Raw genomic sequence first — 19,249 nt, 5'->3', positions numbered from 1 at the left:
GGTTTTCTGTCATTTTCCAAACCCGGCGTTCTGGAGGTGTCTTTGCCCTGCTCCGGGAAGGCTCTCCGTGTCTGTGGGGTACGGTGCCCTGGCCTCTTGGGGGGTCCTCGGGGCACTCTTTTCTGTTTTTTACACCTTGATTTTACTCTGCATTATTACTGATCGAGCAGCTTATTTTTTACCCCCGCACACTGGAGCCTGGGGGAGCGGTGGGGAGTTTTAAATACCAGATGAAGATGCACAATTTTAAACTTTTGGCTTACGTCAACAGTTCTGGCTTTCACTTTCTCTCAAGTTCACTTTGCCAGGATTGTTTTCATGTAAACACAATCCTGTGGCTGGGGCATTTTTGAGACAACTTGCTTGTGTTTAACCAGGCGTGGCATGAGGTTAAGAGGATTTTCTGATAGCTTGATGGGCTGGGAAAAGATGGTAAACATGCATAGTTTCCAAGTGAACCAAAAACGGTGGACTTCAAATTAATTTTCTGGCTTGGGAAGCGCGCATTGCCTGTTGAGACCTGCTGTGGGATCCCAGCCTGGTGTGAGGACAGGCCGGGCTTCAGCCTCCCACAGAGGGCACCTGGGCCCGCCTCCGCGGCCCGTTTGCGTGGGAGCTTAGGCAAGTTGCTGAATAGCTCGGTTTTGTTTTCTCATTTCTTAGCCGGGGATGATAATGCCTCTCTACAGAGTTCTCATAAAGATGAAACGTATGTGTCAGCTTTTTAGTAGTTCCTCAATAAATGTCATCTCAGTGTCCCGTTGACTAGTACTGAGGAATGTGTGTGATGTAGCCTTCACATCCCTGTTCAAGGCCTGGACCTCTCCTGCAGCCTGTCACCCTCATTCTCTTCCTTTGGGGTGAACCGCCGGACTTGAGAGGTGGCATGTTGGGAAGGCTGCCCCGTGAAACTGACGCTGGCCATTTACCTCTCTCGCAACCCGGTTCCCATTGGTCTGAATCAAAGAGAGTGCCATGTCTCCTGGCATTTATTGCATATTCGTGCACGGGCTGGTGGGCATGGTGGGAGTGTTTGCAGAGTAATTTTAAATAACGTAGCAGCGATGCCCAGGAACAGTGGGCAGAGAAAGGATGCATGTGTGTGCAGCAGTCCTGTGTGACTCCGTCACTGAGCCTGCACAGTGGCCTGTGCCTTAGAAGCCTCTCATGTGAAGCGTGTTCTTTCAAACTGCGTTTTGGTCACTTCAACCCACTGAAAAATACTACAAAGAAATATTCATCTCAGGTTAGGTGAGAACTTGAAAATTGATAGGAAAATGTCTTTAAAGCCACATTTTTATGATATGGGAGTGTAAACATTTTTAGGTATATTTTTATATCAATCCCCAATTGCTGTTATACATTTCCTAATGATTGAATGTAATTTTAACTATTCTTTTGACATTTTGACATTTGACAGTGTGGAAACAGACTGATACACACACACACACACACACACACACATATCAGGAATGACTCCAGCATTCACCGTGAGTGCTCGTTCCCTTTGAACAGATGAGCGTGTACTCGGAGCAGGAAGAGCGCCTGGGCAGCCCTCCCCACTGTTGATCTGTCCCATGTCCTGACCATTCCCTCGTGTGGATGCTGTTATGCCCAAAACAGTCTTTTTCTGATTATGGTTCTTCTTCAATACACTTAGTCCTCATAAATCCGCACTTCAAACAGAAAAGCATTATTCATACCATGTGTTCGTGTGCCAGCTTGAGATTTCAGAAACGTCAGGTGAGCGTGTCACGTGCTTTGGGAAAGTCTATACCGGTTGAGTATCTCTTATCTGAAACGCTTGGAAGCAAAAGTGTTTTGGATTTGGGGTTTGTTTTGTTTTGTTTTGTTTTGTTTTGGAATATTTGCATTATACTTACTGGTTAAGCAACCTAAGTCTAAAAATTCAAAATCAGAAATGCTCCAGTGAGCATTGCCTTTGCGTGTCACTGAGAAAAGGTTTTGGATTTGGAGGCATTTTGGATTTTGGTTTTTGGGTCTGGGATATTGTCACCTGTATTGGAGGAGGAAAAAGCCAAAATGCCATTTGTCTTAGATCAGCTTTGATTTCTTCAACTTCCCTCATAACTTTTTATCTGTAGACTTTGCTCTTTCTTTTTTAAAATGTTTTAAAATTTTTAATTGTAAAGTAGCTCTATCATAAAAGAAAACACATAACCATTTGCCTGCCTCTAAGATGTAGCAGACATGTTGTTAGTATTATTCCATCTTTGCCTCCTATTTCTTTGTGTTTTAAGTAAGTGGACTGTCACAGTTGTGGACGTGGCTTTGCTCTTCCCCCTTCCTACAGTTGTTGTCCGCTTGGTGAGGGGAAGGGCCACCCTTGGAGGAGACTTGACACAGAGGCAGATCCCAGGTGGAGACATGGTGGCAGGGTGGGGTGGGGGCGGGAGCTCGTGACCCCCGGTTCTCTGCCAGAGCTTTGTGTTTTCCCATGGAGAGAGCAAGCAGAGTCATTGACTCAGAGTTAGGCTGGGGAGATGTTGCAGTTTGAAGACAGAGGAGAAGGTATGGAATTAGTCAACCAGGAGAGACCAGCAAAATGTCATACAGGATTACAAACCCAACTGTGCCCAAGGGCTGAATTATGGGGAACTTGAAAACTATTACTACTCAGTCATTCCTTTCAGAATCATTGTAATTAAAGCTCCCCCCCCCCCCACCTTCCTGATTATAAAAGCAATGCGTGTTTATTGTAGAAAAAAAGTCACTTGCACTAAAGTGGTGGGTATTGGGTTCCAGGGCTGGAGGTTGAGCTGGCTCCCAGCCAGGCCTTGCAGCTGCTCAACAACCTCGATGGAGGAGAGGGGTGCTTCGGGGAGGATACCTACCTCAGGCATCCAGGAGCAAACTGGAGGCAAACAAAAAACGTCCTAACAACAGGAAGTGTGGATGAAGGACTTACTGTTACCCAGATGGCATGCTGAGGGCTTATGGCCCTCACGGCGCTGCTCTCCACTGGGACCGAGTGCCCCGGCTCCTGTACCCTCTCCTGCTCCTACAGAAGGAAAGCCAGAGCCTCGGATCCCGTGGCCACTGTCGCAGGGTCGCTCAGCATATACATTATAGGGCAGGATACATGTCTGCCCTGAGGGCTGTGCTACTGGGGAGAAAGACATCCTCAGAAAATGCCATGCCCCTCCATCGGCCTAAAGGGGAGGTAGAGGCCAATGTTAAGACAGGAACACTGGACTAAAGAGAAGCATTTCCACAGTTTCCCGAGGCATAGGCTGGCGCTTACATCACCCTCTGTACCTGTGTCCTGGGAAACGTGTATCTGTTAGAGTTAGGGAGGCTCTTTTTCACGTTGTATTTCAAAAGCACCATTTTTAAAAGAAAACTCTGGAACCTTAAAGGGGGTTAACTAGAAACTGTAGAGAAACTCTCCAAAATAACGCAAAATTCACATTTGGCTTCAGCGTTGGATTCCCAGATCTAAGCGGGTGTTTGACCACCACACTGCCAAAGGGGCTGTATTTCCAGACACTGCTCTTACGTTTTGGAACAGGAAGTATTTGAGGTTGGCTGGTGCCTGGAGCTCACGCTGCCTCCTGGCTGTGTTTTGTGGTGGTTGTTGCGTTGTTTAGTTTGGTGAGAAGAAAGTGGAACCTGGTACAAATCTGCAAGCACATGTGACCTCAGGGGAAGCTTGGAAAGTCTCCCTTTATTGGCAATGGAAGCTGTTAATTGCCTTCATACACAGAGCCCGTGGTAACAAAGTCCTTGGTTGTAATATTTCTGCGTGGTGCCCCTTTGTGAGCTTTTATCATAAAGTTGGCATTTCTGGGGTTTGGATAGGGTCCAATGAAGGACCCGTGGCCACCTCTGGTGGTTCCTTGAGTGGCCCCCATGGAAGGACTGGGCAGGAGTGGCAGGAAGAAGAGAGCCCGTGGTGGCCTCCTCCTGGTGACGCCTGCCGTGACTGTCTGGGTTGTTTTCCTCAAATCAGCGGAAGTGTATTTGAGGAATCAGCGCCGTCCGACCCGCAGACTCTGCTGCTCGCCAGCCACGGTCGAGGATTGGCCAGGACTGTCATGTCCACTGCTGAACATGTTGCCTGCTGTGCTTTTTTTTTTTTTTTTCTTTTGCTTGCTTGCTTTGTTTTAACTTTTGGAGATAAAATGAAGTGCAGAATGTAAAGACGTCAAAATAAAATCGTTTGTGTAAACCAAAAGTAAAATTCTAAGTCCCCCAACCCAATGAACCCCCTTCTTGGCCAAGGGATCCCAAAGAAACTTGAAAAATGAGTTCAGGCCATGATGGGAATAGGGGTTTGGACAGGCCTCCTTAGACCCTCCTCCTTTTGGCGTTCAGGCCCAGCTGACCAGCATTAGCATTAAAACAGCGATCTCACGACGGATAAAACAGACACAGAAGTGCGATTCCTGGTTCCACCCTGACTCTGGGGATAGCAGCAGGCTACAGAGAGCAGGCCCTGCAGGAAATAGAAGTATTTTACTCCAGGATATATATTCCTTCCACCTATTTTGAGTGGCTGTAGAAAACTGCCTCTTGCGGGGGAAATTTGCACTCTGGAGAGAATTCCATCCCCAGGTCTCTTTTTCCTGATCCAGGAGAGATTTAACTACACGTCACCTTCTAAGTTCCCATAAGAGACATTTACCATCTCTTCTCTCTGAATCCTGCTTCCTGGAGGCTTCATTCATGTAACAAGAACCCCCCTTATCTTAACTCAAACATTTTTTTTATGCTGACATCAATTCTTTAGTCAGAAAACCTTTCAGTCTGCCTAGGATCTGTGAGACCCTCGCCCTACTTCTTCAGGATGTTCTGGGCCAAACCAATATATGCCTTACATGTGTTGCCTGTGTAACTTCTGTCTCCCTAAAACACATAAAGCCAACCTGTAATGGGACCGCCTCAGGCACAGACTTCCTGAGGCTGCATCCTGGGCCATGGTCACTCATACTTGGCTTAAAATAAACCTCTTCAGCTATTTTACAGAGTTGGGCTTTTTTCGTCAACATTTGAAAAATCTGTAAAGAATTCGCATGATTTGATTCTCTTAGTTCAAACTGATGTTGAGAGTTTGGCGACTACCCTCCGTCACATTCACCTGAGGACCTGTATGAATAGCCATGACTCAAAGGCCAGACGCAGGAGTCTGCCCCCCACGTAGCTTTAAAAGCTGACTGAGATATAGCGTCCTTCCTGGAGGCCATGCGTGTGTCGTGTACAATTATGAGCAATTTAGAAACGCTTTAAGAGTCACTTTTGGCAATTAGGCGAATTGGCTCCATTATGTATTATTTTTGTTTTTATTTATTTTTTGAGACATAGAGTCTCACTGTATCGACTGGAGTGCAGTGGCAGGATCTCAGCTCAATGCAACCTCCACCTCCTGGGTTCAAGCAGTTCTCCTGCCTCAGCCTCCTGAATAGCTGGGAGTACAGGCACGCGTCACCACGCCCAGCTAGATTTTGTATTTTTAGTAGAGACGAGCTTTCACCACATTGGCCAGGCTGGTCTCGAACTCCTGACCTCAAGTGATCTGCCTGCCTCAGCCTCCCAAAGTTCTGGGATTACAAGTGTGAGCCACTGTGCCCAGCCCTTGTTATTTATAGTTGAGAATAGTTTTGGACCAGAAGCTGCGCCCTCCTGCATGGTAACTACCTTGTTCACTAGACGTGGTGTCGAGTAATCCTCAAGTTCCAATTCCCCTTCGATGGCTGAAGGCATAGTACCTCTTAAGAATTTCAAAAGGTATTATTTTTCAGGGCCTGTTCATCTCGATGCCTGCTTCTCCAGTCCTTCCCAATGTCTCATCCCTGTCCTCCCCTACACTTTCAGATAGTCCTGTTTTTCTCTGATGCTGTTTGCTTTTTGCCACCTGGAGACAGTCACGTCTGGTTTCTGCTCTCCTTCCCCTCAGATCTGTGAACTTCTATGAGCAGTAACGTCAGGCTTCTGTGGAAACACTGTGGGGCCAAGAACAGCACCTTTCAGGTGGCCTACAGCGCCTCTATTTCCACCACATTCACTTTCCTCCTAACTCTCACAGTGGCAGCTCCCTCCTGCCATCCCGCTTCGGGCTGGGTATTGACAGAGGGTAGTGAAGGATCAGGTCCTGGGCCCAGCTGAGTTGCTCTAAGGCCTGGGAGCCGGGCAGACATGGGGGCAGCACAGCCTTCCTGTCTCCTGTCGGCCATGTGGCCTCCAGCAGGCTGCTCCTCACCCGGCGTCCCGGGGCTGCTTGGTCCTGGGCCAGGGCACAAGCAGCGAGGGCAAGTGTCTGGTGCAGCGTCCGGCACACAGGAGGGGTCTGTGTTCTCTTGCACGCTTGCTTCCTGGTGCCCTCTGATCTGCCTGGACCCAGGTTCGTGGCTCTGCCCTTCCTGTAGCTCAACCACCGTCCCTTCCACCTTCCCATCCCTTTGTGGCAATGTCCCTAGGAGCGACCGTCTCAAGTGAAACCCAGCCCAGCGGATGCTAGGAAGCATAACAACAGGAGGGCTTGAATTGCACTGAAAATGTGTCTTGAGAAGATTCCTGGTGGATGGAAGCGGCTGGGAGACCTAGCAGAGGGCCCGGGCCACCCTGCAGTGGCAGCGGCTGGACCTGCAGCCCGCGGGACCTGGTCTGCGGGGCGGTGATTCTCATGAAGCTGCTGAGTTGTCATGTTTGCCTTCAGAGGGCCCTTCTGGCTTTTAATGGTGTTAGCCCCTCTGAGGCTTGGTTGCTCATTTGACTGGGCGGAGACTGTGTTCCTCAGCACCCAAGCCATGCCCTCCTGTCCTGGAGCTCCAGGGCTGCCTCCCGCTCCTGGCCACTGTCTTTGGAGGGCCTGTCTTCCCTTCTCTCTGTTTCTCTGTCTGTCTGTATTTCCCCAAGGTGCTTGTTGTCTGTCTGTCCAGGCTCTGCCTTCTGTGATGACAGTCTTCCTGGCCTTTCTGGTGAGCACGGTTATCTGCCATCTGCAGCAGAGGGCACTGAGGCTGGCGGGACCTGCAGGGGCATGCATGGTGCTGACCACTGGGGGCTGCCGGTTCTGCTTGGCAGTGGTGTCCAGCAGGCTGCTTGACCCCTGTGACCTCACTGGGAGGCCCGAATGCTGCCTGCCCCCGTCCTGGGGCAGGAAGATCAGGACACCTCACGTGTAGCTGGCCAACTTCCACTGGGTTGCAGTTTTCAGTACTGTTCCATCTCCCTCTCCAGAGGAGGAGTAGTCCCTGGGCTGCCAGCCACAAGGGGTAAGTGGTGGTTGGGGTCCTGCATTCCCTAAGCAGATATTTCATGCTCCTTCACCTCCAGTCCTGGTGCCACCAGTCCCTGTGCCCCGGAGGGCTGTGTGACCAAGACTGGTCTGCCCCTCCCTTGGCCTGACCTGGCTGATGGGTCAGCTTTGCTGTCTCTGATACCTTATTCACCCAGATCCTTTCTGACTTCTGGCATTTTGTGGCTGCTCTCTCATCTCCTGTATGTGTGTTGTGTTGGTGTGTCTTTCTAAACAATCCACACACTGTTTTAGCAGGATCTTGGAGCAGGACAACTTGATTGTGTTCACTCTGTTATTTTTTACCAGAAATGTCCCTGTGGCTCTGAAATGCCACCCCGTGGCTGGCGGGTGGGACCTGTGCCTCCCCACGCAGCTGAGGACACTGCTCCCTGCCAGCCCCGCCCGCAAGCCAGCCTCACTTTCCAACGAGTTCTTTCCCTGTCCCTGGCGCCTGAGGCAGAAAGATAGAAAGCTTCTCAATCTTGGGTGGACATGAGAGTGTTTGGGTTATTTACGTTGATCACAAGGTGTTCTGCCCCGTTACATTTTACATTGTTGTTGCTGTAGACCCAGAGTTCTGAAGAGCTTACTCTCTGCCTGTAGCAAGGAACACAGGTGGTAAGAAAGCAGACGGTTGTTGGTTGGGGCATCGTGGAGAATTGGGGATGCCGTCTGAGAAATATCCTCTGGATGCTTCTAAAACCGTCCGCACATCCACACCAAACCCGGATGGGGTGGAGCTGGTGACTGGTTGTTTCCCTACTTTAGAGGGAGAGAGAAAGCTGTGTGGCAGTCCCAGCAGTGACCCTGAGGTTTGTGTTGATACAGAATGCAGAGAAATCTCACTGAGTGTCTCTGGGGGAAGATTCCACACTTCTAAGTGATGATTGGTTGGAAGAAAGGATTTTTTTTTTCCACTGCGAATTTGGTTTGGTTTGTGTATTCGGAGTGTCACTGGTGGCCAGAAGTATTATCCAGGAATGAATTTTTGCATCATGACATCATTTGTGGTTAAAGGGCTTTTTATCTTTTTTCTTTTATTACCAGCTTTGTGTGCTTTAAGGCTGTGGATTGTAAATGTATCCAGAGCCCTCAGTGGCATCTCAAAGCCTGTGCCGCCAGGATGAGGGAGATGGCTCTTTGCCAACCCTTGTCTGTGTTCGGTGGTTGCAGTCCAGCTGAAAAGGTGTTCCTTCTCAGCGGCCGCATTTGACCCTAATGTCATGTTTTCACCGTACCAACACCACGTCCCCTACCAGAGGAACCTGCCCATCTCTTAAGGAAGGTTTCCATTTCTGGACCTCACAGCAAGATCACACAGTACACACTGTCGTGTGTGATGCAGAACCAAACTCAGGCCCTCTGTGTTTCCAACGAGGGGCTCCAAGGGGCCGTCAGAGCCAGGTGTCTGACCAGGTGAGGGAGGACTGGAGGTGTCCCTTGGGTAGCAGGTATGTGGCCACGGGTGAGGGGAAGAAATTGAAGGCGGTTCAGTCAGGCGCCTGAAGAAGGGGCTGGCACTTCTTTCAGTTCTACAGCAGTCTGCTGAGTACCCAGCCCCGCGTGGGCCTTCCCATGGGCCTTCCTGGGCAGGCCTGCGTTCCCCTGCTTTGCCTGCTCCCCTCTCCTGCTCCTGAGCCCAGCCAGGCTCCACCCCTCCGTCCAGGCTCCACCCCTCCGTCCAGGCTCCACCCCTCCATCCAGGTGTTCTCATTCCCCCTGGAGGGGAGTCCAGCTGTGTTTTACTCTCCCACAGACCGACTTCTGCCTTCGTGGATCTGCTCTTGTGAGTGTGTGTTTTCTGTTTTATTAATTCCTGTTTTTATCGCTGTTCTCCTTTCTCTGCGTTTATTCAGATATGCTTGTTCTAACTTTCAGATTGAACATTTCACTTGTTAATTTTTAGCCCTTCTTCCTTTCGGATGGAAGCAGTCAGGATTCTGTGCGGCGCTTCCCTCGGGGTTCAAATGGGGCTGCTTCGGTTAAGTTCTGATTTGTAGTATTTAATTTGTAAAACGTATTACCTTAGCACTTTGTAAAGTCTTGCTGTTTCTCAAGAAAGTTATTTTGAAATTTGTTTTATGGTTCCTTTTTTTTTTGAAAAAATGAAATATTTAGAAGTGTTTTTTGATTTCTGAAAGTCTGAATTTTCCAAGTCATGCTTTTTGTTATTGATTTCCAATTTACTCCATTATGGTAAGAAATTACCCAGTCTTTGAATTTTATTGAGACTTGCTTTGTGGTCAGTGTTTCTGAATCTTTAATATATGTGTGAGAAGAGTTTGAATTCTCTAGTTGTTGGGTGCTGGATTCTAAATATGCTCATTAATTCAAGCTTATTGATTGTAAATTATCTACAATATAGAACATGTGAGAGGCAAGAATTGCTGTGAAGGAGGGTGAGCAGTCAAGGACAGAGGGGATTCAGGAGGGTGGATTTCTGCATTAAACTCATTCATTCATTCATTCACCCATTCATACTGATTGGGTCTTCTAATGCCAGCCCCTGTCCTTGGCATGTGGGATTCACGTATTTATGATTGACACAGAGAACCCTATTTCATGGTGCTCGTGTTACCCTGGGAGGAAGAGAGGAAACTGGTAAAGGCCATGAGTAAACAGTAGAGCAGGGAAGGCAGAGCAGGGCTCAGAGTGGAGGGGCTGTGATTTTACACCCACTGGTGAGGGCAGACCTCCTTAGAAGGTGAACAGACATCTGCAGGCCAAAGATCTGGTCAGGAGAAGAGGGAGTAGACAGCGCAGGAGACTCAAAAGGCATGGCTTTGAGTGACACGGAGGCTCCTGGAGATTCTGAGCAGAGAAGCGACACCACGTGACCTGTGCCATAGCGAATGCAGTGGCCACGTGGGGCAGGCATCGGAGGAGCAGGGAGACCCACCAGGGTCTGGGAGCAGCCAGGCAGTGGATGGGGCTCAGTCCGGCTAGATGGAGTGGGAGTGTGGACAATGGTACCAACTCTAGAGATATTTGACATAGAGGGGATTTCCTTAGGTTGCAGATGGGCTGTGCAGGAAACAGAAGAGTTGAGGGTGACTTCAGGTTTTTTGGCTTTAAGCACTGCTGATGGAGTTGCATGAATTCATGGGGAATGTGGGTGGAGCGGACCCTGCGCTGGGATGAGGATTAGTATGGATCTGTGCAGTGCTTTCAAAGGCACCCAGTTTGAGACACTGAGTGGTGGGCGTTTGCGAGCCTGAGCCGAACTTGGGAGGGGCCTGCGCTGGGTGTTCACAGCAGAAAGATACATGGACATGAACTCTCCCAGGCAGTGGATCTCCTCCGTGCAAGGTTCACAAAGTAGACTTTGTTTCTTTTCCTTTTTTTTTTTTTCTTTAAACAATGTTTGCTTAGTGCTAGCATGCATCTTCTACCAAATCCTGCTTTGTAAAGTGTGACTGCTGGCAAGAGAGTTACCGGCTCCAGGATCTTTGTTGGGCGGAGAGTGTGAGCACACAGCCTCCACAGCCAGCAGCAAGGTCCTGCTCAAAGTGGGACCTGCGGTTCCTGCTAATTACAGCAATGAGGAGGACACTGATGGCCACAGGTCCCCTTACCAAGGCCACCCGTCCGTCACTCAGCTAAGTACTGTGTGTTCATTGGCACTTAATGCCCCTGGGGACATCACACAGTAGTTACTGGTTCAGGAACTGAGGCTGGGAGGTGTAAGTCACTTTTTAACAAGCTTCCCAGGTGATTTTTCTGGACAGAAGTCTGAACCAGCCCCCTACCTTCTGCATTTCCACCTGCCTGCTGGATCATTCCACCCACAGTGCCCTTGAAAGATGCTGTAGCCCACGCCGGTCTCCAGAAAGCCCAGGCGGAATGCACGTTGCTGCCTGGAAGAGGCTGGCTCACCCCACAGGAGAGGGGCTACCTCCTTCAGGCCTCTTCCTTGGTGCCCTCTCATCTTCTCCAATGCCAAGTACAAGAACTGTTTTCTATTTTTAAATATTTCAACTGTTACTGTTAAGTAATAGTGGTTCCTACTTTGGCCCGGCTGTTAGGTGAAACATATAACCAAACGTTTGGAGGTTGCTAAGAAGGAAATTCTGAAATGTGTTCTTATGTCAACTTGACCTTACGTAACTGAGAAGGCAAGAACAACTGCAGTGGGGTTTGTAGACTTCCTAGACCACTGAAACTATTTTTAATTTTCAGACAATATATTTTTATCCATTGGGTTTAGGGTATTTGGATAGCTTTCAGGAGTAACGTGTAACTTGTGCTGGTGTGAGCAGGCTAGAGAGACGGGCTGCAGTGGTTTCGGGGAGGTAGTGGTGTTCCAGGCGCTGTGGCCAGTTTTGGATCCAGGTGACAATGCTTACTGGCTGCATCTGCCATCTGTGATACCCGGGTCCCCGCCGGGACCTGCTTCGGGGGCTGTGAGGACGAAAGATCACAAAGCAAAAACACTTTAAATTCGTGCTCAGTCCGGAAACGTTAGTCTTTTGTTATTGTTTCTATTCGATTGCTTTTGCACTGGAATTGTAGAGTCTTAGAACGATTTTCCAGGAATGCTTTGTCCATCACGTGATTGTAGCAGCATCTCAGACGGTGGCTCTGTCTGTTATTTCTGGAGGTCATGCTTGTCTTTAGTGGCTGCGCTTCTGTGTGAGAACTTAAAGCACATTTCGCCTTTTTTTTTTTTTTTTTTTTTTTTGGTATGGGGTAAGGCCTGGTTCTATTTATAGTTTCCAGGAAGTACATTTGTGCACTTCTTGAAAGCCACAGCTTACCAACTGCATGCCAGGTTTTTATTTTCAGCTCTTGCTCAATTTGAGCTTGCAAATATTTCCAAAAGATGTTTTTTTTTCTTCCTGGAGATATAGAACAAATTAGAAACATTAAAAGGATTTTCTAAAGAGCTTTAAGGATAGTTCTGAAATAGGGAGCAGGGAAAAAATCTAACACTTGCGTTTCCATTAAATCACGGAGCAAAAGCACACAGATGGTCTTGCTCCCTCCAGATAGAGCCCTGGCTGGTACGGCCAGCACCCAGGGACTCTGCATGCAGAATTCCACGAGAATAACATCATGGGCTGCCGTAAAAGCCGGGGATGCGAAGCGAGGCGTTTCTGGTATGTTTCTGGCCTTGCTGTGGCACAGGGTGTCAGCCCTTGGGTGGGAAGGGTCTTTGGAGCCCCTTATGGCGGCGAACTTACAGCCATATTTGGATTCAATGCTGCAAGGAAGGACTTTATTTTCTGTTAGAATCAAATTTGGAATACGTTTTTGAGTAAAGCTTGCTGCATTGTTGATACAGCTTATTACTCAGAAGAAAAGAGCCATTTAAGTGACCTGTTAAGGAAAGTTTTATTTCCTCAAAGTTCATAATCGCTTCAATAGTTTCAGCTTGTCATTTAATAGAACCCTCTGAAAGAAATATTCACCAGAAAAGAATCCCATCCAGCTGTGTGAGCTGTGAACATGGCTCTCATCCACGAGGACTGGCTGGAAAATGAGATTTCTGAGTTTATCCTACATTCAGGGGGCCTCTAAGAATGTGGACAGATGTGGAAGTCGCCGTTCTTCAGTTGAAGGCTGTGTGTGCGTGTGTGTGTGCACGTGTGTGTGCGTGTGTGCGCGCGTGCGCGCGTGTGTGTGTGTCCCACTCTCAGCGCACTTTGAGGCGCAACTCCAGGTGACTCATGTGACACAGTTGAGTCCAGGCCTTGCGGTGAGTGCTGAGAACACAAAGATGGGCATGGGCTGTCCTTCCCAGGTGGCCACTCTTAACCCCTAGGGAGGGGGACAGGGTCTCCGAAGCTCCTGCCACACCCCTCCCCTTTTTGTTCCGCTTTGCGTTTCAGTAGCCCCTGTGGGGTGACCAGATGCTCTTAGCTTTGTTGGTTGGAGCTGTGATTTTTTTTTCCAGAGGGTTTCCCAGAATGCTCCCAACTCCTCCCCTGACGTGGTGTCAGGTGGCACCGTGGTGCACAGACCTTGGCTTTCCTCGGCAGTTTATGTCAGAGAACGGGCCAATGTCCGCTCCATCCCCTTCACTTCTCTTTTATTTTTCTAAATGGTGTTCGCAAGCACGATGATACTGTCTGACGGGGTTCTCCTTCATGTGGAGGCATCATTTAAGGCGACTGTAAACAGGGGAGGTAGAGAGAGACAGGGCGGGGGGGCCTCTGTGCTTCACTCAGCGGGTCACACGTCACTGCCCGCAGCATGAGCTAAGTCCGAGGGCCGGCGGGAGGGGGTCTTCGTGGGGTGGGCGTACTCCGCCTTGGTCGTGATGACAGCATGGCACCAAGGTCGGTCCCCGCCTTTTTTGGCTACAGAAGGTGGAACCAGTGGGGGAAACCTGGTAGAAGGGTACCTGGAACCTCTCTGGACTTTCTTTGGAACTTCCTGTGAATCTATAATTATTTTTTAAATTCACAATATTAGTGTGAAAAACCTGTAATAAAATATGTGACTCATTTCCCATCTGTTACCCATTTGAAGTTGAGATATGTCATTCCATGGGATTAGAAATAAAGAAAAAAAGATGGATGTTCATAGATGAAGCTGAATGGCTAAGGTCGATCATTGTGGTAGCTGGATACGTGGGTGTTTATTACACTCCTCTCACTAACTTTGCGTGTCGTTGAAGATTTTCATAAGGAAAGGCTGCTGACCGGTTCCTGAGAGTCCTCTGGCACCATCTTCTCCGAGGTCACTGTCTTGCCCTAAGAAGCACAAACTGTGCCCGCGTAGGCTTTATCACTTCTGCCTAGATCAGCAATCTGGCGGATTTCTTTCATCTTTATTATCTTCTTCCTCTTTTTCATTGCACAATGTGTGCTTTAATTTTCTAGTTCTTTTTCTAACTTTCTGAGTCCAATGTTTTTATTTGTTTGGGTTCCTTTTGTAGTTACTTAAATGTAGGTAGCTATTCATTGTTCTCTGACCTCAATTTTAGGCAATTCCTACAATTTTCGATGTGTGATGTGTTCATTACTTTATAAATGTGTATCACTTTCACTAGAATTTGAAGTGTTTAAGAGAAAGAGACTCATTTTTCCTATGGTCGGATTTTTGTTTCCTGGTTTTATTTCTAGTTCTGTTGCTGTGTGTTGAAGTGTTTAGTCTACACTGTGTGTATTTGGAAATTGTGTTCTTTACATGGCATTGGTTTTTGTAAATGTTTCATGGGGGCTTGCAACAAAAGGCATACATGGCTTAGTGGTAAGCGGTTCGAAGCCTATCTGTTGGCTGAAGTAGGAATTGTACTATTCCCATCCTCTGTATGCACACCTCCTGTGTGTTTGCTCTGCCGTGAGTGTGCAAGGGCAAGTTCCTGTCTAGTGCTGAGCACGTGTGTCTGCATTCTGTGTGTTCTGTGTTTTCACTTGAAGGTACACATCATGCATGCCTTAGACAGTTCCATCCTCTTTGTAACTTGTATGCTTTATACTTAGGAAATGGGCAAATCTGTTTGGTATTTCGTGTTGGATTTAATCTTTGTGATATTGATATCTTGATTGCACATTTCAATTTGTTTCTATTTGCCTTTTGGGGCTTTTTACCCATTGAATCTGAGCCTTACACTGGATTTGTTTTTAATATAATGATGGTTCAGTTCTGTTTTTTATCCAATCTGATAATTTTCATGTAACTCTGTTATTTATGAATGTTGATAAAATTGACATATTTCTTCTACAGTTTTCATCCAATTTTATGTTCTGTTTTCTGTTTTTGTTTTTTGAGACGGGGTCTCACTCTGTCACCCAGGCTGGAGCACAGTGGCATGATCATGGCTCACTGCAGCCTCTACCTCCCAGGCTCAAGCAATCCTCCTGCCTCAGCCTTCCAAGTAGCTGGAACTACAGGCATGTGTCGCCACTACTGGCTGACTTTTTAATTTTTTTGTAGAGATGGGGTCTTATGATGTTGTCCAGGCTGGTCTCAAACTCCTGGCCTCAAACGATCCTCCTCCCACCTTAGCCTCCCAAAGCACTGTGATTATAGGCGTGAGCTCCTGTGCCCAACCCTGATTTCTGTTGTGAAGGCTTCTTGTTTTGTTTTCTATTTGACTTCTTGGATATGGGCTTTCTTACCTTTTATTTGGTCTGGCGTGTGTGGTTTCTTCTCCTTCTGGCCATGTAGAAGGCCGTGCTCTCTTTTTAGTTCTTGCTGTGGGAACTCTTATAAGCTCATATGCTTTCCCTGAACTGTGCTTTCCTGTTCCAGCACCTTTGGACGATGTGTGCTGATGTCCCTGTGAGAGAGTAGCCCGTCGGCACAGACACTTTCCGCCATCTCTTTATTTTGTTACTTGCAGTGTTATTTTTAGTTTTGGTGATTCTCTTTATAACATATAAATAATATATTTAGACTGACATTTATCAAGTTATTAGCCTTAAAATGGTTACTGATTCTATCACTGAGAAAAAAGAGAAAACAGTTACATTAAGTTTCTTCCCCCAAATTTTAGTTTCGTTACCATTTCCATTTAAAATGTGAGGAATTTTAGGTGAACCACTAGGTTTTGGAAAGTCGGGTTTGAAGGTCTGGTCGCTTGATTATCCACCATGAAGGGGAGTAGAAGGGCCTCTTGCTTTCCGAGAGCTTCTGGGAGCGATGCTGCCGGCTCCTGTTCCCGCCTGTGCTGTGTTCAGGCCCTGCCACCAGCGGGCCCTTTGGAGCCCTGCAGAAGCATGTCCTCCTGTGCCCACCCTGAGGCCCGGTGCCCGCAGCCTGCCGTGGCCCAGGGTGTGAGAATGTCTGCAAGGGAGTCCTCTGTCTGCCAAGGAGCCTCCCTTTCCATAGGAGAGCTCTAAGGGGGTTCGGGGTTTGGGGTTACACTGGGGGAAGGGAAGGTGGCGTGAATGCAGTCACCTGTCTTTTGCTACTTACGTCTCTTCTGACAAACCAGGGACTGTGTCATTTAGAAATTGTTGAGAATAGTTCGAGATGGCTTAGTCAGAGCTTCCTTCCTGTGCACATTCTGACTTGCCAAGAAAGACAGCCGAGTGCGGCGGGTGGAACCCCAGCGCGCCCACTTCTCTCCAGACTCCCATCCTGGCCCAGGGAAAGGGAAGGACACACACCCTTCCCGGTCAGTCCTGTTCCCAGGGGCCCAAGTAGCCCACAGGGGGAAGGCGTGCAGCGGGGTAGAGTGAAGGCGGAGGGTCTGGGCTTCACCCAGGGAAGGAGGCTGTGTTCCTGGAAGGACATTCAGTTCAAGAGGAAAGGCTCAGATGTTCATACCATAAATATTCAGCATCACATAAAATTTAAAACTCAGTTAAACAAAGCCTTCTCTTCTTCAGAAGGTTTTGGCTGTTAGTGGTCTGCAGCACAGCAGGTGTGGACAGTGAGCACCTACGTCCCCAGGTGTCCTGAGAGGGCAAGGTCAGGGCTGGTAGGGCACCCTCCTCATCCTCTTCCTCCTCATCCCCAGTTGTCTTTCAGGTCGGAACATGAGAAGATCAGCCCTTAGTGCCAAGGTTTTTTGGAGACTTTTTCTTTTTTATTTTTTTTCCTCTGGAAAGATGTATGAGAACATTTCATTTTTGTTCTTGAATGGAATCTTCCGCATAAATACTACATATATATGTACATACGTGAGTATGCATGAATATCTATGTGCATGTGTGTATATATATATAAACGTGCGTTTTTATATTCATTGATGTGGAAAGTGTTCACAGTGATTACTAGGGGAAAAAACATGCATAATATGGTCCTAATTAAAATGTAAAAGCCATATACAATGTAAGCACATGTCCATATGTATGCTGAAGAGTTTATTTGATTTTTTAAACAAATTAGGGTTTAATGTGTTAGAAGTACATATTATTTTAAAATAAATTTGGGTGCATTCTATGACTATATCATAACTTTTATGAGTCGAGTCAAAGGCATAAATATTTACTTGGGGACTTTAACACGCATTATCAAATTGCCTTCCAGAGAGGTTGCACCACTCATGATTCAGGGTGATTTTTTAGGAACCAAGATTCGCAGACCCCTGATGCCTGTGCAGAGCTGATGACCACCTCCTCCAGGGAGCCCGGTGCAGAGGTGCTGGCGCAGACAGCTTTGCCAGTCCACACTTTCTTGCTTTGGAGTTTTTGTGTCTTCTTTCTGTTTTGGTTAGTGGGGAAGGGGTGTGTGCTGCCTGGAGATTAGAGAGAGGTCTGGCATTTCCTGCGGGGGTGTCTCCTAGGGTTGCCGCCGTTCATGTTGTTGACCAGAGAAGAGAGATGGACTCCAGGTGGTAGAACTCGAGCTCCCTGTGCCTTTAGCCACCCCCGTCCTCAGCCCTTGCCCACTCCAGATGCAAGGAGGTTGGCGATGGTCTTTGGTGCCCTCGCTGCTGATTTCAGGTGAGATGAGGGACTTTGGCCTGCAGGGAGCCCAGGTTTCTGGGGCGTGGACCCTGCTTCTCTGGGCTCCCAGCAGCTAGCCCCTGGTTTTGTGTCACCAATGACTCCCTGTTGCCAGCTTCCGTGCCCGGCCTCAGCCCACGGCCTCTCACCAGTGTTGACTTGGTGGAAGCACCTCTTCACCGCACCACGTGCTCCTGGTACCTTCCCCTGCCCTGGCCACCAGTCCTCGGGCGCCTTGGTGGGTTTTTCTTACCTCTGCAGCATCTTCACATCCGAGTGCCCCAGGGCTCATCTCTGGCCCACTCCTCGTTTCCACTGAGTCATTCCCTTGGTGATCTCCTGGCCTCATCCCATCAAATCATAGATCACAACAGCATCTTGATTCTGTCGCTGGAATGTTTGGCTCCAGCCTGGGTCTCACCTGCCTTCCAGGTCCTAGAGCCGCTTGCTCTCGATCCCCAGGTGGGCGTTCTCAGACTCAGCAAGTCTGAAAGCAGGCTCCTGATCTTCCCCTGCAAACTTGCTTCTCCCGTGTCCTCCCCGAGTCAGGGCAACCACCAGGCTCAGGATCCTGAGAGTCCCCTTGACTCCTGTTTCTCTCCAGCCCCACGCGTTGCCTGGCAGCCAGCACTGGCAGCTGCCCATTAAAGTGTGTGCAGAGGGAAGGGTCCCAGTCAAGTTTGAAAATGTTCTAAAAACTTGGTAAATCTAAAAGTTTGTTGGATTGTACATTTGAGAAGGGTGGAGTGTAAAATATACCTCCTTAAAGCTATCAACATGTGTGCTGAGCCTGGCCACTGCTCACAGCACCAGCATTGCCACACGTGGCAAGGCACAGGTGTCACCCACGTGGCTGTTGCAGGTGCCTCCTCACCTGGCCCCAATTCTGTCCTTGCCCCTCTAGTCTGATCTCGGCCAAGGAGCCAGAGTGTGGTTGACAGAATAATGGACCCCCGAAGTGTCCCTCAGCTGATCCTCAGACCCTGTGACTGGGTAACCTTATGCAGCCAAAGGAGCTCTGCAGATGGGGTTGTTACGAACCTGGAGATGAGGAGGTTATCCTGGATGACTGGGGTGGGCCCTTTGTCTTCACAAGGGTTCTTTAAAGAAGAAATCAAGAGGATTGGAGTCAGAGGAGGCATGCAGACAGAGCAGAGACAGGGCCACGCAGGTGCTGGCGTTGAGGAGAGAAGGGACCAGGAGCCAGGGGACATGGCAGCCTCCAGAAGCTGGAGAAGGCCAGGAGCAGATTCTGCCCTGGAGCCTGCAGAAGAAGCGCAGCCCTGCCGGCTTTCTGACTTTAGCTCCGTAAACCCCATGTCAGACTCTGGCCTCTGGAACTGTAAGATAATAGACATATGTTGTTTCAAGCCACTGAGTTTATACTAGTGTGTCACATGCATCAAACACAAGAAGCTAACACCCAGAGTGAGCCTGTCAACTTTACGTCAGCCAGACCCAGCTTTTCACTCCCATCCATGTGACCTAGGCGGGTTTCTCTACCTCCATGCCTCAGTTTTCCACATCTGTGAAATGGGGACTAGCAGGCAGTTAGGCACATGCTTTGCATAGCGTTCTGCTTTCTTGTGGGTCCCCCTCATCCAGCTGTGCACTCGTGGAGGGCAGGCCCTGCCCCGTGCAC

The 19,249-nt window shown here is 48.5% G+C and overlaps 1 protein-coding gene across 20 annotated transcripts in view; it reads left to right on the top strand.

The window, feature by feature from the left end:
* Nucleotides 1-19,249, top strand: part of HDAC4 (histone deacetylase 4) — a 298,215-nt gene that overhangs the window by 115,729 nt on the left and 163,237 nt on the right. The window contains exon 1 of one of the 20 annotated variants that reach the window (XM_031651663.1): nt 12,194-12,360. The exons of the other annotated variants lie outside the window; for them this stretch is intronic. Coding sequence (XP_031507523.1) covers nt 12,231-12,360 — 130 coding nt within the window. The 5' untranslated portion in view covers nt 12,194-12,230. Of the gene's footprint in view, nt 1-12,193; nt 12,361-19,249 lie in introns of those variants that run through there. 20 annotated transcript variants of the gene reach the window in all.

The sequence above is a fragment of the Papio anubis genome, chromosome 10, assembly GCF_008728515.1.
Source record: "Papio anubis isolate 15944 chromosome 10, Panubis1.0, whole genome shotgun sequence".
NCBI classification, from domain to species: Eukaryota; Metazoa; Chordata; class Mammalia; order Primates; family Cercopithecidae; genus Papio; species Papio anubis.
This window is presented reverse-complemented; position numbering and strand designations above follow the sequence as displayed.